The sequence below is a fragment of the Panthera leo genome, chromosome C1, assembly GCF_018350215.1.
Source record: "Panthera leo isolate Ple1 chromosome C1, P.leo_Ple1_pat1.1, whole genome shotgun sequence".
NCBI lineage: Eukaryota > Metazoa > Chordata > Mammalia > Carnivora > Felidae > Panthera > Panthera leo.
Window position 1 is genome coordinate 25796727 of NC_056686.1, and position 24353 is coordinate 25821079.

Below are 24353 nucleotides of genomic sequence, written 5' to 3' on the forward strand. Positions count from 1 at the left end.
AGAGGATGGGGAGGCCGTCAGGGAGGAGAGGCGGGCAGCCGGCCTGGAGTGAGCTCTGAAGGGTGGCCCCTCTCCCCAGCTCCCCAGTGGACCGTGCCCCCGGGCAGCCTGGGATTCCTTCTCATCTGAAGCCAGGCTGCTCAGCTTCAAGGCAACAAATGTAGGATTTGTGCAAGTCATGGGGCTCCCTGTTTCTATTTTTTTCTTCTCTTTTCCACTTTGTATTTTGTAAGAATTTAATTTTAAGCTCTCCAGATGCCATATTTTTTATCTTTTCAATTGATTCTTTGTGGAAGCGTTGTAACAGAAATGCCATGCATCTTGCTAATGGGGCAGGATAAAAAGGCCGTGAAGGCTTGGAAGCTGGTCGCTGTCGGGTCCCCACTGCAGCCAGGCGTCACCTTCGTGCCCCACCTCGCCCCCACCCCTATTTCTGCCATGAAGCTCAGAGGCACAAAGGCCCCACCCACCGGCCTCCCTAAGGGCCAGGAAAGCAAGCTTTTTGCAGCAATTAGAGGCAGCTAATCACAGAAGAGGTGGTAACCTGTAGGTTGGGGGGAGACCTGAGGGCAGATGTAAGCTCGAATCTCCTTACCCCCTACAGCAATGGTTCTCAGCAGGGGCAACTGTGGCCCTTCCAGGGACATTTGGCAATGTCTGAGGCATCTTTTTGATTCTGCAAAGGGATGCTGCTGGCAGACCAGAGATGCTGCTAACTCTTTTACAATATGGAGGAAACCCCAGGCCCAAAGAAAGCAGTGCCATAGGAGAGAAAGCCCCTGGCAGTGTGCCAGGCTCTGTGCTGGGCCCTTCACAGGCATCCATCCTCTCACCCGACAGCAAGGCGGCCTCTGACTCTGACCTGTCTGTCCTCGGGTGACCCAGACACTCATCAAGGCTCTCTTGCAGCAGACGGCAAAGCCATGGCTTCTCCTGGGCACCAAAGGCTACCACTTATGTTTCTGCACATCTGATTATCAAGAGTGGGGCTCAGAGACCCGACTGCCTGAATTCAAATCCCAACACCACAGGTACGCGTCACTTACTCTCCCCGTGCCTCCGCTTTCTCATCTGCAAAATGGGAACACCTACTTTACAGCACTATTGAAAAGAGTTAAGACACGCTTAGTACTTAAGGCAGTGCCTGGCACGTAGTAAGCGCTCAGTACATAGCAGCCATTAATATTACCCAGGTGAGTGGAACAGATCACTGGGCACCATAACTCACCATAACAGCCACCCATCCCCACCACCAGACACTCACACTCTGGTTCTGGCTCCCACAGTCCTGAGTCCTTACAAGCTGTCACTATTATTGCCATTCATGCATACAGTCCAAGAAGTCAAAAGTAACATCCCCGTGGTCCCAGTGAGGGGATGGTTGGCTCAGCTGGGGTAGGCGACTTGCCTGGGCTATGGCTTTATTTCATAGCCAATAAAGGCTATGCCCAGCTGGGATAGGCCTCTCCAACTCTGGTATGGAATCTGGGTATGGGATCCCCCCAGTGGGGCTCCGGGACGAGACAAGACCCTACTGTGGAGAATTCACTGGCCTCCCCTTCAGTGAGACAGCTGTGGCTCTTGGCACCCTCAGCTCCTGACCCTGGCGAATCCAGAGCCATTCTACCGTGGCCTTGGACCTCACTGGGACCCAGGAGCTGGGGACAAGTCCCAGCAAGCACCCAGGCCCTCTGAGACTCTGCCATGGCATTTTGAGGCAGCAACATTTTTGGACACCGCCTACAAATAAACCCTTAAGCCTTCAGCTATTTTTATTACCAAGTGGCATGTGTCAGTGGCATCATCGATCAAGGGTGCCCATGGCACACACGCCTGGTAACAAGAGAGTGGCCTGTATATTCTGACACTGTCACTTTAATGTGGATGCTTCAAAATGACCAAGCCAGGAAGTCCTACTGGGGCCATGTTTCAGGACATACGTTTGAGCTGGCTGTGCTGACGACAGGGACACAGAAGACAGGGAGGGTGGACAGGGAAGGGCCATGAGCACGAGGACAGAGCATGAGGGCCCATCCCAGAGGCCAGGGCAGCCAAGGGCAGCCTCTAATCTCTGCAACTGGACCCAGCTCCACTGTAGCCCATCCTGCTTGATGGTCCCCAGCCCCACCCTTGCTTCTGCCCAGTCTTTAAGACCCTGTTCTCTGACGGCACAACCGACAGTCTCTGTAGAAGCAGGGCAACTAAACAGGCTGCAGAAGCCAATGCCCAGACCCGATTCTGCAAGAGGATGCTCCCCGAAACCCTCCCCTTTCCCACGGCCTCCCTCTGCCCTCCTCTCCTCACAATGTGCTTTCCTCTGGGAGCGTATTCTAGATTTCCTGGAACAAACCTTCCTCCTTCTCCCATGCTCAGCTCTGCCCTCAGTGTCCCCAACCCTTCCTTTTCTTCCTCACGCTGTCTTCCTGCTCCCAAAGATGGGGCAACTCCTCTGGTTGTGCCCGGAAGCCGCTATGGCAAAGCAGACTCCACCAGGCCTGCGTTCAGGTCAAAATCTCCGAGAGGCGCCCATTAGAAACCATCCCCCCAAATCTCCGTTTCTCCCCTGCGCATACAAGAGCACCACCCAGCCCTCAGCAGGGCAGCTACAGAGCACACAGAGCCAGCAGACCTAGGCTTAAGTCCATCGGTGGGGCTTGGGAGATGCTTGAGCTCTGGACAGTGACTCGACCTCTCTAAACCTCAGCTTTCTTATCTGCATAATGAGGGTGAGAATTCCTCCCGAGACTGAGGTGAGGAGTGACAAGGCAATGCACAGAAAGCCTTTAGCACTGTGCCCAGAGCACAGTAAATATTCAACGAAGTATACATTTCTGTTGTTATTATTACTGCCGTCCACCACACAGCCTCCAAAGCTCTAGGGCTCAAAGATAGGTCTCATGGGTTCATGCATCCACCGGTCAGAGTTAAACGCACATTGTTAGATGATTGTGTGTGTATTTAGGGGGCAGGGGAGAGTCCATGGCTATGATCAGATGTTCACAGGGGTCCATAACCCCCACTCTGCCCAAGTGGGGAACTCGGGACAATATGACATAGGGATTAAGACTATGGGCTGGATCTCTGAAGTCTGCCAGCCTAGGTCCAAATCCAGGCTCTGCCACTTCCTAGCCAAGTGCTCTCGGCCGGTCCCTTCACTACCCCCTTCAGTTTCCACCCATAATATGGAGATAATAATAATACCCACCTCACGGGGTTGTTGACAGCATGCAATGGCATGTGTGCGTATCAAACTTAGAAGAATGCCAGGCATACGTGCATAAGTGTGGTGTGTGTGTGTGTGTGTGTGTGTGTGTGTTTTATACAAAACCACACATGTATGTAAATAAGACATGAAATAATTACATATATAACTATATATATATATATAAATATTTGCATGTGTTCATTTTTATCGTCAGGAACTACTGTCCCAAAGCCAGCTTTTGATTGGTCCCACCCTCCTCCTCCTTGCTCCTTCCCGCTTCCCACTCTCTGCCTTGGAATTGCCTCTCCCTCAGCATTCCCTGCTGGCTCGCTTCATGAAATACCCTCTGCGCTCTGGCAGGGGGAAGGGGCAAAGGATGGAAGGGAGGGGGAAGAATCGAAGTTTGGGGTTCAGCAACCAGCCTGCCTGGTGGATTAGGGCGCACAGGGAAGCAGGAGGCTCACAGCCTGGAGAATGGCAGGTCCCTGGGGACCGTGTCTGACTTGTAGTCAGGAGTCAGGAACAGAGTCCGGCTGCTGGGAGAAGTGGGCTAAAGACAGTCAGTCAAATGGAGTCCAAACCCTGGCCTAGAGAGCTGGGGCCCAGGGGAGGGACCAGCCAGGGGGACAGCACGCTGCAGGACAGCAGGTGCCTGAGTGTCCAGGGTGCTGAGATCCTCGGGCCCAGGATGCTAAGCCCTGAGCCACCCTCTGGTAAGGATGAAGCCTCTCCACTGTCAGGCTGGAGCAGGATGGCCTTGGGATCTGGGGAGCAATGCTGTCTGCAGCTGAGCAGGAATGGGGACAGTGGAGAGCGATACTGAATAATCAAACTGGAAACATCATAAATTCCTGGAAATGAGAGACTGCTCTGCAGGGGCCAGTGATCAGTGATGTTGGCAGCTCCCTCAAGCCCATGGAGATTCATGCAGAAAGTCTCACGGTCTCCCTCAACCAGCAGCGAAAGGCACATCCAAGGATGAGCAAGCTCACCCCTGCCAGGCCCTTAGCCAGCAGCCAGAGAAGGCAGCCGTTAGGGGATGGGCTCCAGACACCATCCTGCTCCCTCACACACGATTTCTTTCAATGATTCGTAGTCCTGGGTCGTGATCAGAGGGAAATATATTGAGAAGTGTATGTTTACTCAAAATCTCCGCTTGATCGGAATGAAACACACATCATTAGCCATAAAAGTAGGATTAAGACAACAGAGCATTATTTGCAAATGATCAACGGTCATGAGCATGGATATGAACATGTGCAGATGAAAATCTGAGCAATGAATGCCTAGTTCTATTGCTACTAAAACACAGTTCTTAAGTCCTGCCTGGATTCATTCACGCCTAGGTCTTCATTCTTACTTGGTTCCTCTTCGTTTAACAGACTCTATAAAAGATGGCCAAGCGCTGATACATAAGCAACCGATATGCTACCATTCCAGGGGGCCCGGACCCCAGGAACTGCCAGGAAGGCCTTCAGAGATCATGCTGAGTAGGCCATAAGCCAGCATTGGCATCACCTAGAAGCTCACTGGGAACTGTAGGATCTTGGGCTCCACCCCAGACCTTGGGAATCTGAGTCGACACTTCGACAAAAACCCCAGGTTAGTTGCCTGCACGTTAAAGTCTGCAAAGTGCCTATCAAGACCACTGCTTGTCAATCTTTTAAAACCCTGGGGCCCCTTGTGATCCACACGAGAGGATCACTTTCTTCTTTAACGTTTAGAATTTTAAAATAAATTGAACAGAAACAAATCAAAGCATTGGTTATTCTGAAGATGCTTTTCAACTGCATATATACCTTCCCTCTGGCTCCTATCTAGAATATTTAATGTGAGGCCAATCCCCCAACTCCAGGGGTCAGGGTTGAGGGTAAGGCAAGTCCCCAGGTAGAGAATCACTGATCTTAAGAATCCCAGACTCCACTGTTCAAGTGGGGCATCTGTGGCCCAGAATGGGGCAGCCCTAGAAGGCCCAACTTTTGCACTGATTCTTCCAGAAGCAGGGAGTCCCAGTTCTAGATAGATACAAGTGTTGGAAATGGTTTGAAGTTTGCTGTCCTGACACTTCATTTCATGGCCTGAGTACGGCCATCTGATGTCAGCTCTTGAGTCCTTTCCCAGGGCCTTTGACAACAGCCATCATCTCTCCTAAGAGTCTCCTTCCTCCAAGTAAACACCTCAAAGTCCTTCAATTTCCATCTTGCAACATAAACTAAATCTCCCTTCATCCTGGTCGTTCTCCTTTGGAAGAACTGTCTGTCTCTTCTCTGGATATGGGTGAGGAACAACATACTGAAGCTTTTTGCTTTTCTTTTACATCTAACTTTGTGTTTATTGAAAATGCTTTTTTTTTTGAGAGAGAGAGAGAAAGAGAGGGGAAGGGGCAGAGAGAGGGAGAGAGAGAAGAATCCCAAGAGGCTCCGTCCTCAGTGCAGAGCCCAACACGGGCTTACCACTGTGACCTCACCACCATGAGATCATGACTTGAGCCAAAATCAAGAGTCCAGACGCTTAATTCACTGAGCCACCCAGGTGCCCCGAAAATGCATTCTTATTGTAAAAATAACACAACTATGTGACAGAAACATTTTTAAATAAGGATTTAAAAAATCACTCAAAATCCAGCCATCTTAATACCTGTATTAAGGATTTAATGCTGCTGCATTTTCTTCCAGTGTTTCTTGCCAGAGTATATGTTCTTACCTAGTGATATACAGAATGTACTGGCAATTCCACAGCCTGCTTTTTTTGTTGTTGTTATTCTGCTTTTTAAAGTTTATTTATTTATTTTTAGAGAGAGCAGGGGAGGGACAGAGAGAGAGGAAGAGAGAGAATCCCAAGCAGGCTCCATGCTGTCAGCACAGAGTCCAACATGGGTCTCGAACTCACAAACCGTGAGATCATGACCTGAGCCAAAACCAAGAGTCAGACGCTTCACCGACCGAGCCACCCCGAGCCACCCGGGTGCCCCATCCTGCTTTTTTTTTTTTTTTAACTCAAACATTTTTCTGTGCTGCCACAGTCTTGACTGTCACCCTTACACCCCCCTCCAGAGCACGACTGAGAAGTAGCCTCCTCAGTCTCCTGGGATTGTCTGACTAATTCAGAAGAAAACAGAACAGTTTCTCCCGCCAAGGCTTTCAAATGGCAGATCCTGCCATGCTGTTGATGCTGTGTCCAATGGGGTCCAAGACCCCTCAGGCTTTCATGAATGGAGCCACCTCTTCCACCCTATACTGGTGCCACCTACTTTTAGGGTCACTTAATGCACAGGGTACTCATTCATTTACTCACCACTGGACAAGTAGTTGTTGAGAACTGCCATGTACCCAGCCGTGGCTGTCACACCAGGAGTGATTTTGTAATGGTGAGCAAGATGGCTCTGGTTTCAGGAGCTCACCAAGCTTTTGTCATGGTGGGGACCTCAGTGAGGCAGGAAGGGGAAGAGACAGACATCCAGGGAGAGCCCATGGTAGGTCAGACACTAGACATACAAACACGGACTCATTGGATCCTTTCCACAACTCTCTTCTCTGCAGCAGGGAGAAAAGAGAAGGTACCTGTTCAAGGTCACAGAGCTAGGATTCAAACCCAGGGCTACCTGACTTCAAAACTCCTCGAGCTCCCCAAATGCAGAGCTTTTGGGAGGCTGTCTTTCTCGCCTGACCCTCCATGGACTCTAGCAATTTAAAAGAGGCATCTATGAGACACTCCCAACAATGTGTTTCAATTATTCCACAAAAGAAAGACAAAAATAACAGAATACCGCCTGGTCTCGGGGGCGTGATTACATTTGGAGAAAGGAGGTAAAAGGGAACTTTTCCACAAAAGCACATCAGCCAGGAGCACGATTTAGACAAAAGTGTAATTTAGACACCTTATTTTTTATTTGGCCACAACTAACAAACATTCGTGCAATTTAAACCTTTTCAGAATCCACCCCGACAGCCAGGCACCCAGGAGCTGACTCAGTCTGCTTCTTTATCACCACCAGACTTTGAAAACGCCACCTCCCCCCCGCTTCGTAATTACTCCAGGCAATCAGCACCAACTGATCAATCAAACAAAGAAAATTGCAGGTTTGAAGCTTTAATTAAATCTATCCGGCACTATCTAATTAAAGAAAATCTTTACTCTTCTACGTACTCCAAAATAGAAGGAACCCACTCCTTTGGGGTTCTACAAAGCCTTTGCCATGTCAAGGTCTTCACCTAGTTCAACGCTGAAGGAAGAGCACAGCAGAGGGAAGGCGATTACTCCATTCTCCTCTCCTTTTGGCCCAAGTCGAGGCAAATTCCAATACGGAGGAAGAGGTCGACTGTGGAAGAGGAATCCTATCTCTGGAAGGTTTCCTTTCATCCCTCCATGTCCTTTAGGATTGATGGCTCTGTGTCCAGGTTGCCCCTCTCCTGTCCCTCATCGGACCCCTCTGTCTACATGGCTGGAAGGCAGTCAGAGCAGGTAGAAAACACTGAGAACTTGGTCACCTCTTATTATCATTCACCACTGATTCAACATTTAGAACTTCAGCTTTCTCCTCCGTGAACCAGGACCAAAGAGGAGGCCAGTACTGGATTACTAGGGAAAGCAAATAACACAATGTGTCTGAGGAGCTTAAGTGATCTCACAGAGTGGGGAGGAGCATCACTGAGGGCTCAGAGGGTGGGGCCTTGCAGCTGGTGGATATTTCCACACGTGCTTTGGTCTGCAGGGACTCTTCTTGTCTTCAACTCCCCCACTTACCAAGGACCCTGACTTTCTAGCTTTCTGAGTTCATCCAGGGACAGCGATGAATTCCTGCTGTGACTGAAATACAGCTGGACTAGCGCAGCTGGAAGGTGTCACCTTTTTCCTTTGCTTTGTAGGGTTTATAGATGTCTAAGACCCACCCTGTCTGGGACAGGTGGCTGTAGGATGCTGGAGAAGACAGAAGTTGGATGTGCCTCTCCTGATTGGCCAGAACATCACAAAGCCACTAGTTGGAAGCTGCAGCCAAATGTGTAGACCTCCTTCCTAATGAGACTTCCAGTGCTTATTGAAAGGGGCAAAGGGGAGGGGGAAGGATGGAACCTGGAAGGTACAGATAAAGACCTTGCCGGGTGCAGAGGAGCTCGCCGATAGAAACCTTGTGGAGACACTTTCTCCTTTGGCTGGGTTGGGAGACACACACTGCCAGCCTCCACGACGCTCAGGGGCATCATGAGGTCAGAAACCACTTCTCTGACTTCACCAGCCAGACCACTTTCGACTGCCTTCAATGCTTTTCTCACTGTGCCCTGGAGACCCTGGTCAGAGGCAGGTTTTGAAGGACAGGTGCCATCCGTGTGCCTCAGTGTCTTTCACATCACCTGAAGTTACTGATAAACATGCTTCCTCTCCTTTGAATTTCCTTAATAAAACCTGCTGGGCCCTGAGGAAGAGGCACACGGAAGACACACAACCCAATGAAACAGGTGGCCCAGAGCCATCTGAATATTGGCGGAGACACCAAACTCACTTTGCTCCAGGTTTCTACACAAGTCACCTTCTTAGTGACACAGGTTCCTTGGCCACTCTATTAAAATCTCACCCCTTACCCTTCACACTATTGCCCTGATGTGTATTTTCTTTAAAATTTTTTTAAATCTTTATTTATTTATTTTGAGAGCGAGAGAGAGAACAAGCAGGGGAAGGACAGAGAGAAAGAGAGAGAGAATCCCAAGCAGGCTCCGCACTGTCAGCACAGAGCCCGAAGCAGGGCCTGAACCCACGAACTGCAAGATCATGACCTGAGCCAAGATCAAGAGTCTGATGATTAACCAACTGAGCCATCCAGGTGCTCCCTGATGTGTATTTTCCTCATGGTGCTCACCTAAGTAACTTTCGAGACAAGTGAAATCTGTGAACCTGAAGGCAAAAAGGAACTGAGTGTAATCACTGTGCTCCAGTTTGAAAAAGTCATTTCCCACCGGGGTACAGGTTACTAGTTCTGGTACCACTATCCATGCATCCCACAATTGAACACTTCAATAAATGCATGTCAGGTGGTGGCAGCCAGGTGTCTCACTGTTGGAGTAGGAGGTTCCAGATAAGCAAGGAAAGGTGTCCAGAATGATCCAGGTGGTACTGGATTAGAGTTGGAGATATCAGCATGAACTCATGTTCAGCTTAACAGAGACACAGACGGATACACATAAAAATATTTATAGATAGGTGTATATATGTGGGTTTGTGTATACACAGAGAGTTCCTCGCTCTGTAGGCGAAGAGGGTCTGGAAGCAGTGATGCCCCAAGAGCAATGAACGAACACACACAGAGCCAGATCTTGGGTTCTAATACCATTTTCCAATCAAAGGGACATGAGCACATTTCTCTGGAGAGTGTTGATGAAACAGCATCACCACCAATATCAGTAACAAAAACTGACAATGATGGGAAGTGTCAAAGGAGACAGGAGGAGCCTTTAAACTAGGGGAGCTCCCAATGGCCAAGGCTAAAACAATGTGAGCAACAAAATAAGCCAACATTGGATTATAATCCAAAGTATAAAGTCACTATCTATGGATCCATACGGATATAAATACATTAGTAAATGGAAGAGAACAGACAGATCTTTCATGCCGAAGAATTTCAAACAGTTTATGGAGACAATCTGCCCTCAAGATGAAGTACAACCCTCTAACTCCTCAAGTGTGAAATGCATACAGTGACTTCCAAGAGAACAGTATGGAGAGGGGAGTAACTTTGTTTTGTTTTGAAGTTTACTTATTTATTGTGAGGGGGGAGAGGGGCAGAGAGAGAGGATGAGACAGAATCCCAAGCAGGCTCTGCACTCCAACTCACAACTGTGAGATCATGACCTGAGCTGAAATCAAGAGTCGGACGCCCAACTGACTGAGCCACCCAGGCACCCCAAGGGAGTAACTTTGGAGTGGAGAAGTTACCATACAGGACCTCAGCCAGGTAATCAAGGTCAACATCAACAGGGGCAAGTCATGTTGACTGTAGGTATACCCCTGATGTGATGTGATGTGATGAAAACATTGTCTTCCTTTCAAAGACACATGACCCCAGTCTAATCATGAGAAAAGTATCAGACAAATCCCAAATGAAGGACATTCTACACAAGACCTGACCAGTACTCCCCAAAACTGTCCATCATCAAAAACAAGGAGAGTTGGAAAAACTGTCACAGCCCAAAGGACCCTAAGGAGACCTAAGGACCTAAAGTGCCTTAGGTGAGATCCTGGAACAGAAAAAGGGCATTGGGTAAAAACTAAGGAAACCTGAATAAAATATGGGCTTAGGTTAATAATAACAAATCAGTTTCGGTTCATTCATTGTGACAAATGTACCACACAAATGAGAGATGTTAAAAAAAGGGAATCTGGGTGAGCCATATATAGGAATTCCGTACAATCTTCACAACTATTCTGTAAATCTAAAACTATTCCTTTCTATATATTTTTGTTAAAAGATTATTCCTTAAAAATAAAATAAAATAAATAATAGTAATAAAATAATAAAATAAAATAAAATAAAATAAAATAAAATAAAATAAAATAAAATGATCCCTGTAGCTCTGGTATTAAGGATAGGCTGAAGACACCAAAGGCATTAGCAAGGAGAGCTGGCAGGAGGCTGCTGTGATAACCAAGGCAAGAGGTGATGGGGGTGGGGGTGGACGAGGGTGGTGACACTGGAGGTAGCTGGAAGATGTGAGCTTTGGAAAGGACAATAATGACAACAACCAGCATCTACTGAGAGCTCACCATGTGTCCAGCATCTTCTACGTACTTTATACCTTGTACGGTAGTTGAATATTCACAGCTTCCCTACAAAGTAGGTGATGCTAGAACCCCAACTTTGTGGGCAGAGACCCTGAGACTCAGAGAGGAGTGACTTCCTCAAAGTCACACAGCCTGTAAGAGGCAGAGCAAGGACATGGGGTCCCAGGAGATGGGACAGGGATGAGGACTATAACCAGAGCCACGTAGTGCCAAGAGGAATCCAGCAAAAGTCAGGAGCACAAAAAACGGCTTTAAAAAATATCTCAACTATGCATCCACGGCCTAATTTTTAGGCACAAAGGCCAGATTGTCCCGGGAGCTTCATTTCCCAAAAGCAAATAAGACCGAATGTCAATTCTGGACGGCATGCAGATTCTGCTATCTAGAATCCTCACCTACCTCTAGGTTCTAAAGTAAATTCCTTAATGGCTAGACTCAGAGCTTACAATGGCTAAGAACACACTGGCTACGGTGACAATAAAGCTTGGAATCTCAGAGATCTAAGCGTGTATACGAGTTTATTTCTCAATCGGTAGCTCGTGGTGGGTCCCACTTCATATAGTCATCCGGGCATCTCCTGTCTCCTGAAAAGAAGAGGGAACACAAGATCGCAGGGGAGCTTTCCTGGGCCAAGCGTGGGAGTGATATATGTTACTTCTATCCACTTCCTGTTGACCACTAAGCCACACAGGTGCACCTGGATGCAGAAGAGGCTGAGAAACACTGTCCCTGGCTAGGCAGCTGCTTCCCACAGACAACTCTGTACCGTGGAAAGAGAACAAGAGAGATGGTGGACAATAAGCCTTCTCTGCCATACTGCTTAACAAGCTGTTGGAAAATAAACCCTGAGGCCAAAGACTAATGGTGGAAGTGCTGAGAGATCCCAGAGCAGTACCTGAGTAGGGCAGACATAATCCAAAAAGGTCAGGAGTATTTTATAATCCTTCTCCAGACGTTTCTAGCATCACTCAATCACACAATTTCAGAGCAGGAAGAAGCTTTGGAGTTTTTAGGGACTTACACCCTCAACTGATAAGTCAGGAAGATGCTGCTGAGAAGGGACGGACTTGGTGAAGATCACAAGCAAGCCAGGAACCATGCTGGATGGAACCCGGGTCTCCTTGTCCCACAACTGGCTCTGGACACCACATCCTGCGGCAGCTCAGACCCACACCAGGAAGTAATATCTTGGCTCTTGGTTCACTTAAAAGCTGACAATTTGTTTTCTTTTATATTTATTTTAATTCCAAAGGATCAAGGAACACAGTACTTGGGAGGTGGTTTGTTAGGGTACCATTTCTACTGATGAACAGAGTAAAGACTAGAATTACATGTCCAAACTTGCCTCTACCCTGAGGACAGTATCCTGGGTTACGAGGGTCCTTGCACAGTGATTTCTATCGCCCTAAATGTTCAGGGAATAAGAGTTGAGGATAAACCAGGGGGCACTTTCCTAACTCAGCAACCCCCTGACAGCCACCACCAGCAAGAAAGGGGAAGATGAGGGTCAAGGGGTGGCCCACTCCATTCTGGGGCAATGTCGCATCTTTGACCAACACCTGGTAACGCTGGGGGCAGAACCAATCTTGAGGAGCGGTGAAGTTGTGTAGCCTTTTGGCACGAGACTCGTGCTCCACGGGGCCTTAAATTTTGGCTGCTATTAAATAGCAGACTTGGCGAACAACCTAGGTGAAGCTTTGCCACAAAAACTGACTTTGACCTTGAACCACAGGGTCCTACTGTGAATGGAAGGATTGCTCAGGACCCCGACACTGCTGCCCACCTGGCTTTCTATATCAACTGCTGCCAACCCCTCCCCCCATCACGTCTGCCCAAACCCACCCTTTGGCATTAGGTGATGGAGCACATGGCTGCCCCGTGGGTCACTGCAGTTGGCTTCCTGAGCCTCAAGCCAGGCGGACCCTGCTTCCTCCACTTCCACCACCCCTTTCAACCCTGGTGTAGTTGTGTGGACCTTTGTGAAGCCGGCTGTCAAGCAGATCTAGGAGTTTGAACACAGCCGCCCCAAGGCATGTAGCCTTTTTGAGACTCAGTTTCCTTAGCAATAAAAATGGAGGTAATAATTCTTCCCTCTGGGGAAGTTGCAGATTAAGTGACATAGGGCAAATCAGGCACCCGGCCCAACAGGTAAATATTTATTCCAATACCCCCCCCCCTCCAATTCCATCTAATGCATCACATAGTCCCAAGGGGATAAATGGAATGTCCCCTCCCCCCCTCCCCCACTGACTTCTGCAGTGTTTCTTGGCCTAGTACTGTTCCTCAGGTACCCTGGACCCATAGAAATGTTCGGCGAAGTCATCAAGCACCTCAGTGGACCCCCAAACTTGCCTGGTAAAAGATCATGAACAAAGCTGACTCCCATAACCCAGAAAGAGACTGCCCTGTCCCAGGCAGCCTTCCCCAGCAATACGCAGCTGCCCTTGGCCTCCACACACTTCAGCTGATTCCTTACAAATCACAGATAACTTTCTTGGTTAAATACAAAGATTCTACCAACAGGTTTGCCTCCGGATGGCAAATCTGCCAGCATTTAGGGTGAATCAAACATATTTACTTTTCAGATGTTAGGGGTTTGATAAAATCCATAATGCCTTTGGCCTCAAGCCCTCTTCCTATTAATTATTAAGCCCTTGTGTGTTTCGAGGGTAATTGAATCCATGTTTCTAATTAGTTTACACTTAATTCATCAGAACAATTTTTAAAGGGCTGATGGATGTCCCAATAAGCCTCACGGGCAGTTTAATGAATCTTTATTTAAAAAGAAATTGGACACACACCAAACTGTTAACAGCAGTTACCTCCTGGGAGTAGGGCTGGGACAGGGGCCTGGGGAAGGAGGAACTTACCTTGTTTTACTCTATACACCGCTGGAATGCTCGACTTTTCTATAGTAGTGAGCGCTTATTACTTTCACTATTTTAAAGAAACTGCTTTAAAAGGAAAACGGAATGAATTTTTAAAAAGGAAATGAAATGAATCCAATGTAGTAAGAAAGCATTTTGGTGTGGGGGAAAACATGCCTCGTTTCTTTCTGGCTCTAGGAGACCCATGGTCCACTCCTCCTTTAACCCCCTGGTAGCTTAGAGACCTCAGATGCTTATCTAACTCTTGCAGTGAAAATTAACACTGCTCATTTCATGGGGGTGCTGTTGAATGATTAGATAACGCATGAAATCCCTGCTTAAATCCTTTTTGGGTGTCCCCACTTCCCTTAGAATACCTGACAAGTTCCCTGGCACGGCACATAGAGCCCCTGATGATCTGGCCCGGCCACACCCGAAGTTCTCCACTACAATCTCCCCCAGGATGAACCCACTTTCAGCCTGCACCTCACCTTCTCTTGATTTTACCTGGACCTCTACACACGCTATTCTCTTGGTTCAAAACACTGTCCCCATCCCACCCTCCATGCCCTTCCTCTAGAGAGCATTCATTCATTCATTCCCTGAATATTTGTTGAGCACCTACTAAAAGCCAGGCCCTGGAGGTACAATGGAGAGCAAAATAGAAACAGTGTCTGCAGTCAAGGAGTATGGGCATAAATCAAATAATCACACATATGCACATGTAAAACCATGAAGGAGGGATACACGGTAATCTGAGGAGGGTAATCATAGGAGGATCTGACCAGGTTGAGAAGTAGGAGTATCTCCGAGGAGTCCCTGAGTGAGGAATTGACAAGTGAGTTGAGGTTCGAAGAATGCGTAACCAATAACTAAGCAAAGGGGCAGATGGAGGGAGGGCATTCCAGGCCGATAGATCAGCATCTACAGAGAGCTCCCCGGTCATAGCGTGTAGCATCGTGAACTAGCATTGCCTCTGTATTTATGTGTCTCCCTAAAGAGACTGTAGGCTCCTTGGAAGCAGAGGCTGTATTGTGAACCGCTGTATCCCCAACACTTGGTGTTGCTGGTAGGCATCCCATAAAGGTTGAATAAATGGAACGAATGAGTGTTTTGCATGGCGGCTGGCCCATGAGAGGTGTTCAGCGTCACCATCTCTTCTTTCCCCTTTCCAGCATCCTCTCCCTGTTTCAGTCTGTGTACGGAAAGAATGCTCCCTCCTCCCCATGGGCCGTTCCAGCCGCCTCCCACACACAAGAGCACATTCTCAAGGCACTCTGGGGAGAAGATTCTCCAAGGACAGCCCTACTGATGTGCAAGGAACACTTTTTAAGGAATCCAAACAAGACAGGTCCTTCAGGGGCCTCTGCTGTGATACATATTTATAAGAAGACAGTAAATCTGGCAAATTTGTGGATTTTTTACAACTTCCAAACAGGTGTCTAGTGCCAGTTGAGTGAAATCTGCAACCAGCCCCGAATGACTTAAATTGCATTTCCACCTTAGGCAGATGACAGAATGCGTATTGCCAGTAATTGAGGGAACGAGTTGTAGTGTTTCCCATAACTTGAGCCCAAATGTCTAAATTAAGGGATGTTTAGCTGTGCTTAACTGGTGCAGTCATCACCAGCGCTCTATAAACCCTCCAATACGCGGTGATGCTGTTTATTAGCAGTGTCTCCGTAGATTACGTCTGCCTGCATTTCATTAGAAAACTTCATCCCGCATTAAAACTGCAACGCAAAAGGATGTCTGCCAGCATGGAAAGGCCATCTAATTGTGCCAAAGCAGAGATGTGGGGATTGTTGCAATAATTCATCCAGGCAGGGCTGACACTGCATTATCTGGAAGGCTCTTTGTTCTTTTCTTGCTCATTTCCAAACTCCTACAGGCTCCCTGGCTCTCAAGACCAGCTTCTACTCTCGCTTCCCACCCTGATCCATTATGAGAAGAATCTGATCAGCTTCTATTGTAAATTTAATTTCAAGCAGCCAGACGCTGCCTTCTGGCACCCTGGGATGTGGCTGCTTGTGAATAGCTCTAGATGAAATGTGAGATGCTTTCAAGAAGATGGCTCTGAACTCCTGGTAGAGAAAGGGAGTCGCTGGGAGATGAATGGCATCTGCATATAGAACGAGCCATGCGCAGTGTGTCTACTGGCACCTCTTCATTAACGATGCCAGGTGCCGCTGTCGGCACAGAGCACCACTGAGAGCTGCCCGTTTTGCAGTGGAGGAAACTGAGGCTCCGACTCGGATGGGTTGTTTCACTTGTCCAAGGTCCCTGACATTGAAACAGGATTAGAACCTAAGTATGTCTGATGCCAAAGGCCTTAACTCCTCCATCGCCTACATCAGGATTTCTCAACCTCAGCGCTCCTGGCCTTTGTCCTGGCATGGCAGGATATTTAGCAGCATCCCTGGCCTTGACCCACCAGATGCCATAGCCCCCTGTCCAGTTGTGACACCCAAAAATGTCCCCAGACATTGCCAGATGTCCCCTGGGGGTTGAGAACCACTGCTCTACCACATGACTTATACATTTACTTGGGCGGGGGGCGGGGGGTGGGGGGAAGCTTTGTGAGTCTTTTTGCTTAATGGTGTTTCCTGATTTTCTGCTACAACTATACAAGTATTCCTTTTGTTTATCTCTTATCAAAATTCAAAGTGGTTTACACACATTATCTATTTTAATCCTCACCAACCAACCTACGAAGCAGATATTGATACACCCATTTCTAGATGGGGATGCTGAGGCTAAGAGTCAAAGTGAGTGGCAGATGCCCAGCGGCTAAGGAACAGCTACAACTCAAGCTCATGTCCTCCACCAGCAAGAGGTGCATTTCACTGCATGGTTCTGCCACAGCAAAGCATGATGGAAGCCCTGACTTTCAGCCTCAAGTTGCTTAGAATCTAACCAGGAAGGAAGCTTGTTGCTCATAACACGACCCATGAGCAAGCAGCTGGAGAAAAGGTGAGGTTAAAGGGAGTTGGGGATTGGGGTGGGGAGGTGACTCTTCAGCCTTTTGCTGGAATGCATGCATAGGGTGAAAAAAGATCGGTGTTAGAGTAAGAGAAGAAAAGAGAGATGCGTTCAAAGATGCATAGACAGCAGGACTGCAAAACTTAAGCCCATCAAGTTTTAGACAATGAACGCAGAAAACCATGAACTACGCAGGCAGAGAGAAACCTGCTAGAGGCTTCTTGGTGGTCCTGTCCCACTGCTGGGCTACCACATGCTCAGTGATACCACCCACAGTGAGTGACTGCCCTGAGCCCAACTCCTTTTTCAGTGTCTGTGCTCCACACCTGCAGTCCTGTGATCTAAAAAGTCCAGTTAGTAAGTGGGCCACAGATGAAATGTCAGGACAGTCACCAAAGCCCTCTAGAGCAGTCCAACTTCCTAGGACCCAGGCAGGGAAGGATGCACCTAACACTGATGGAGCACTAAGGGATCTGCAGCAGGTGGCTGACCTATAACCACACTGTAAGATGGGCTGTGTGACTTCCACTTTATAGATGAGGCTCAGAGCCGCCAAACCTTGCACAGATCACAGCATTAATAAATGTAGAACCTACCTGCGTATAAATCGAGGCCTGCCACAGAAAAACAACATGCGAGGAGGTGGCCCTCCTATTCCACAAGCCAAATAAATTAAAACGTCAGTACAGAAAAGACCCGGCTATGCCGTGAGAACACATTTTACTGGAGACTGGAATTTACCGCACACTGATCTCTCTTGTTTTCTGCTTCCAAGCCAGACACTGCAGAGTCATCCTCCACCTCTTTCTTCTTCTTATTTCCACTCCACAAGTCCTTAGAAATCTGCCCTTAGCTTCAGGGACAAGGACAATGCCTTTTCATTAACATCACACAAAGCCACGCCCATCTTCTCTCTTCATTGATCTAGCTCAGGCTACGGCGGTCTCCTGCCTGGCCTGGCAGTCACCAGCCTGGCCCCCAATCCAGTGTATTTTCCCCACTGCAGCCAGACTGTGCCAAAATCCTCCACCTAAAACCTTCATTTGAGAGCAGCTGGGTGGTTCGGTCGGTTAAGCATCTGACTCTTGATTTCGGCTCAGGTCATGATCTCATGGTTCATGGGACCAAGCCCCATACTGGGCTCTGTGCTAACAGCACAGACCCTGCTTAAGATTCTCTCTCTCCCTCCCTCTGCCCCGCCCCCCCCACTCGAGCATACTATCTCTCTCTCTCTCTCCCAAAATAAATAAATAACCTTTACAAAAACACCTTCCTTGAAGGGCATCTAGCACACACCTATAGCTAACATCATACTTAACAGTGAAATACTGAGTGTTTCAAGGTCAAAAGCAAGGCAAAGATGTCCAGTCTTACCACTTCTAGTCATGATCATACTGTAAGATCCTATCTAGTGCAATTAAGCAAAAAATAAATAAATAAAAGACATCTACATTGCAAAAGAAAAACAAAAATATTTATTCACAGATGTAAAAAAGCATCAGAACTATTAATAAGTTCAGCAAGGTCACAGGACATAAGACCAACAATAAGAAAACCAGTTGTATTTCTATAAATTAGCAGTGAGTAATCCAAAACGGAAATAAAATAGAAAATAATTTGGGGTACCTGGGTAGCTCAGTTGGTTAAGCGTCTGACCTCAGCTCAGGTCATGATCTTACAGTTTGTGGGTTCAAGCCCCCTGCTGGGTTATATGCTGACAGCTCAGAGCCTGAAGCCTGCTTCGGATTCTGTATCTCGCTCTCTCTCTGCCCCTCCCCTGCTCACACTTGGTCTCTCTCTCTCTCAAAAACAAATAAACATTAAAAAATATTTTTTAAAAAAACAATAGCATCCAAATGAATACAAATCTAAAAAGAAATTTCCAGTTCAAGAGGGAAATTTCCAGTTCAAACCAAGCCAATGTGTTAAACTCTCCTTTAATCTGATCCCCTAAATTCTTATGGAAATAATCAAAGGTATATTAAAAAGAGCCAATATAAATGTCCATTCTGGAAAGTATGAAAAAGAGGCAGGTATCTACATGCTACAAACACTAAGGAATTTCTACATGTTGCCGTGCCAGTAAGACCTGATTTTAAAAAAAGCCTAGCCAGACAAGATGTTGACAGAGAAATACACCTTAAAATGTGTTCTGAAGAAGTAATTTAACCACTAGTCGAATCAAAATCACAGAAAAGGCAAAGGCAAAGAAAACGGGCACTTGAAACTAGAGAAAAAGATGGGGCACCTGGGTGGCTCAGTCGGTTACATGTCAGACACGGTTTCAGCTCAGGTTATGATTTCATGGTTCATGGGATTGAGCCCCAGGTCTGGCTCCGTGCTGACAGTGCAGGGCCTGCTTAGGATTCTCTTTCTCCCTCTCTCTCTGCCCCTTTCACGCTTCCTCGAGTACTCTTGCTCTCTCTCAAAATAAATAAATAAACTTAAAAAAATGTTTTAAAAAAGAAAGTAGAGGAGAGGAAATAATAGTAAGAAAACTTTAAAACAGAAAGCATGAAATATTAGACTAGAGCAGACATATAGGTTATCACCAAAAAAATGTGAGTAGATTAAGCTTTCCTGTTAAAGAATAGACTCTCAGTAAAGGTTGTAAAGTAAGAATCCAATGGTATTTTGTTTTTTTTATTTATTTTTTTTAATTTTTTTTTAACGTTTTATTTATTTTTGAGACAGAGAGAGACAGAGCATGAACAGGGGAGGGTCAGCGAGAGGGAGACACAGAATCTGAAACAGGCTCCAGGCTCTGAGCTGTCAGCACAGAGCCCGACGCGGGGCTCGAACTCACGGACCGCGAGATCATGACCCGAGGCGAAGTCGGCCGCTTAACCGACTGAGCCACCCAGGCGCCCCCAATGGTATTTTGTATTAAGAAATACACCTAAAATAATGACAGAAATATTCAAAACAGAGGAATTGGGAAAGAGGGGGACCCAATAAATGCAAACCTAAAAAAAACTATGAAGGCGATTGTATTAGCATCAAAGTAGAATTTAAAACAAAAAAGTTGGGGGAATAAAGATAACTTTTACACTGAAAAAAAATCAAGTTTACTCTTCAGATCTAATGTTTAAACATACATGCTGAAGAGTATAGCACCAAAATATATAAAGTAAAAACTTAGTAATAAAAGGGAAATTGATAAGAAAATGGCAAAAATGTGGGGAAAAAATGTATTGCTTATCCTTGACAAACATCATTCAGAAAATAAGAAATTAGAAAAACTGCATAATGTTAATAACACGAATTTTTCACATATGTTCTTTCAAATACTCATAGAACACTAAGAAAAAAATGATCTTGTGCTGTGGGGAAAAAAGCCAACCAATTCTCCAAAGTAGAAATCATCATCTGATCATAATGCAATACAACTAGATAATAACATTTTAAGTATAAAAAAATCTGAGGGAAATCTGAGGGAAAAAAATCCCAGAGTCAAGGAAGGCACAAAACCACAATTAGAGACTCTTCCTAAATTAACGACTATCCATCAAAATTTATGGGATATGGTTAAAGTTATACTTAGGGGAAAATGTCTCTTAATGTTTTTATTATCAAACAGGAAATAATGAAACTAATTCAATTCATGAAATCAGCAAAACAGCAACATTAGCCTAAGGTAAGAAGAAGAAAATGAATGAATAAAGATGAAAGCAGAAATGAATCAGAGAACAGAGAAAGAATAAAATTGATAGCCCTACAGGTGGGATGTTTAAAAGATCAATAAAATAGGCAAACTTCTGACAATACTAATTGAGTAAAAAGAAAGAAAACACAAACACACAGGAGCAGATGCAAGAAAGAAGGTGTGCTCTCAGACCCGTCGAGAAGGGAAACCATATGTTTATTCTAAGCTGAGACCCTTGACAATCTCCATAAATGGATGATTTCTTGGACAAACATACAGATAGAAACTGATTCATGAATAAGAAGAAAACCCAATAACCATGCAAAATCATGAAAACATTGCACAAGAACCCCAGCGAACACACACTTGCTGTCCCCGTCCCCCACCCCTAAAGAAGATCCATTCCAAAACTTTCCAGGAGTTGCATATTCCACTCTTTCCTGCTATTAGGACTGCCCTCTGGGATCACATCCCCTCTTAGTGTCCTCCAAGGAGTGAGCTCCTCTGGCTGTGGGGCCCCAAGAGGCACAGCACTCTTTACAGCCCTTCCCCTCTGCCAAGCCTACATGCCCCTGGCTACGGAAATGAACTAAAATGAGCAGATCAGGAAGGTGACAGGAAGGGAGAACCCAAGCAGGTAGTGGATAGTGAGGGTGCAAACGTAGTGAGGGTGCAAACCCTGGGAGCCTCGTCCTCAAACATGGCTTGTTGGCCAGAGTGGGCTGTGTGGGGGCCGGAAACACATCCAGGGCCTCCCCTACCAACATCACCCCCCGCCACCCTTCTGGGCCAGAGCAATACCCCCACCTCCAGTGGGTCTTCTGTACTTCACTCTCAGAGTGAGCAAACCCAACATCGGAAAACAGAGGTTTGACCACATCCATGCGGACGTAAGCGTAAGGAAAGCTGGAACAGAAGTGGAGGCTGCCTTCCGCTGTCCACATCCCAACCAAGTACCCCATTCGCCTTCCTATCTTTCAACGTCATTCAACATTCATCAAATGTAGACACAGGTGCCCCCAGATGGTGTCACCTGAGCTCAGCATCTGATGGTCAGGACTCTCTCCCTTGCAACCTCATCCAGTCTCATGGTGTTATACCCCAAGTCTCCCAATTTTTTATCTCTAGCCCCAATGTCCTTGAACTCTAAACTCACATATTCACATCCACACCTGTCTCCCACATTAGCATGTAGCCTCAGTGAAGACAGTGGCTTTGATTTGCTCGCTGCTACATCCCCTGCACCCAGGCCAGTGTCTGGAACATAAGAGGTGCTCTTGAAATATTTGTGTAATGAATAAGTGAAGAGGACTCCAGTCTCTTCCCCAAATTTTCACTGAAGACCTACTGTGTGCGGAAGCTGCTGAATGTCAAGGTAAGATGGAGAAGCCCAGGTTTGTTCAGGAGGAACTACTAATCAGAGGGGTCCCAGCTGCCCCCACTCCTGCTGCAGGCTGGGAAGCCTCACCTCCATGCTGCCCTAAGAGTGCAGGGGGTGGGAGAGAAGAGGGCTGGTGCTTCCCTATAAATGTTGTTTGTGACCCTGCTCCGGGAGCTCGCAAGCTGAGGGCACAGAAGCATCTTTAAACAAAACCTTGAGAGTTAAAGCACTTGCCAGGAAACCAATCATTACTGTTCCATTCATTAGCACCCTGAGCTCCCCAGGGCTTGGCTGGTAAACCAATAACCCTTTGGCTCCCTGAGGAGCCCAGAGCCTGACTGGCAGAACCCAGACAAGGCTTGCCACAGAGCATGGCAGGCCACCAGGCCAGCAAAACCTGGAGTGCTAGGACTCTTGGGCCTTGACCTTCATCCCAGACAGGTCTGGACAAGCAGTAGCCTCCCTTCCCGTCTCCCTCCTCGATGTGAACTCTCCCCCTTGGGAGACAGCTTGGGGGATGGGGTGCAGGAAAGCGCTCTCCATAGTTTTCTCTTCCAATAACCAGGATGGGGTTTGAGAGAGTGGGAACTTTGCCCCACGCAAACATAAGGCAAATTCCAACAATCCATCTTGATGGTTTTCCAGTACAGGATGTAAGAGACATACTCACTATTAGCCTATAGCACATATCTGCTGGGCCAAGGGGAGAGAATAGATTTCCATGTGTGCAAAGAATATACACCAATAGATATACACACATACACATCAATCCATGCAAAATCAGTCTCAATAGAAAGACAAAAATTTCTCTGTAACCCCTTGTGTCTTCTATCTTATCTTCCCAAGTACACTACCATCAGTCCTGCCTACTGGGTACTTCCAATCTGGAGAAAGGAATTTGGAAATATAAAGAAAGCCTAAGAGTTGAGGGCAGACCCCATAAGAACAGAGGTCTTTGTTGGCAAGCGAACTTGGCTCTCAGGGCTCTCTCTGGTGGCTGCGGTAATGAGCTCAGGGGGTACCTGGTTCGCAGGTTCTCTGGCTGGGGCGGGCCATCAAACACCGACAGGACGTCAAAGTCCTCCTCCAGGGCGAAGGACTGGAACACAAGCTGGATCCTGTGCTGGTCCTCCGCCGTGATGGTCCACGTGCAGTTGGCGTAATTGGGGTAGCCATACGGGAACCCTGGGCTCTCAACTGTCCCATTGGGACCCTGCAGTTGGAATGTGCAGTTTTGGCCTGGGAAAGAGAAAGAGCACAGATCAGTACGGCCAGAACTCTTAGAAGCTTCCAGAGAAACGGGAGGAATATTAACCCGCTTTTCCAAGTGCTTCCCAGGCCACCCCAGGCGTGGCACAGAGGGAGGGAAGATGGATGACAGATGGAGCATGAGCTTGCACATGTCATGCACTGTGCAGGTGATAAAATGTACATCATTGTACTTGAGCATCAGAATGACTGTGAAGCGAGGAACTGAGGCTCAGAGAGTTGAAACTAAAAGCAACCAGACCGGGCAGAAGGCAGGCTTCTCCTCTGGAACATCAAATGCCAGAACGATAATTCGCAACCTTCTCCATTTTCCGCTCCCAATTCTCCCAGCCCCTCCTCTGAGCTGCTGTCTCTCCTCCTGCTCTGCACAGAACACAAAGCCACAAGGGGGAATCCCTTGGTCCCCCTGATTCCAAACCCATCCAACCTGCCCCACGCCGTCCTTCTTCTCACTGTGGAGGAGCCACCCCTGCTCCAATCTAAACATGATCATCCCCTGTGCCCTGCAGATCCCATCCCCATTTTACCCTCCAGAACCTGATTCGTGTTTCTCTCTTATATATGCTACACAGGCTCCATCATTTCCTCTCTGATGAAGCCTTCCCATCCTAAGTGTGCTCAGGACTCCATCACTAAGAAAACAATTCTCACCGCACACCCTCCAGCCCCGTCTCTCTCTTCCCCTTCCCTGACAGATTTCTAGAAAACACAATATGTCCATACTTTCTGTCTCCATTTTCTTACTTCCCACTCACTCTCCAGCTCTGTCACTTCTGCCTTCAGGTCCTATTGATCCACCCAAACAGGTGTGCGAAGGTCACTGATGGGTCCAGCGGATATTTTCCGGTCTTCACTTTAACAGACCTCTCTCTCTCTGCTGCCTCTAAGGCTGTTGGTCATGCACACCCTCCTTCTGGAAACAGAACATCTCAGACTTCACCGTGCATGCACACTGCCTGGGAGCCTGGCTGAAATGTGAATTCTGACCCTCCCAATGGACAGCATCCTGGTGGGGCCAGAGGCTGTTCCTCTCACTGGACCCCCGGTGATACAATGACGCTGATGGTTGGGGACCACACTTGGAGCAGCGTGGTCCCAGGCTTCCTCTCATGCCACCACCCACTCCTCCTTTCCTTCCCCTACTCTTTCTCTGGCTCCTTTCCAGGCTTCGTGTTGGGACCTCTCCTCTGTGTCTAGTCTAGAGGACCTCCCCATTTGCCTGCTAACAACCTA

The 24353-nt window shown here is 47.3% G+C and overlaps 1 protein-coding gene across 1 annotated transcript in view; it reads right to left on the reverse strand.

Annotated features, from left to right (window-relative positions):
* Positions 1–23856, reverse strand: part of CSMD2 (CUB and Sushi multiple domains 2) — a 540846-nt gene extending 516990 nt beyond the window's left edge. The window contains 2 exon segments of the mRNA XM_042948549.1: positions 22874–23090; positions 23844–23856. Of these exon segments, the coding sequence (XP_042804483.1) occupies positions 22874–23090; positions 23844–23856 (230 nt within the window).
* Between the last annotated feature and the right edge of the window lie 497 nt (positions 23857–24353).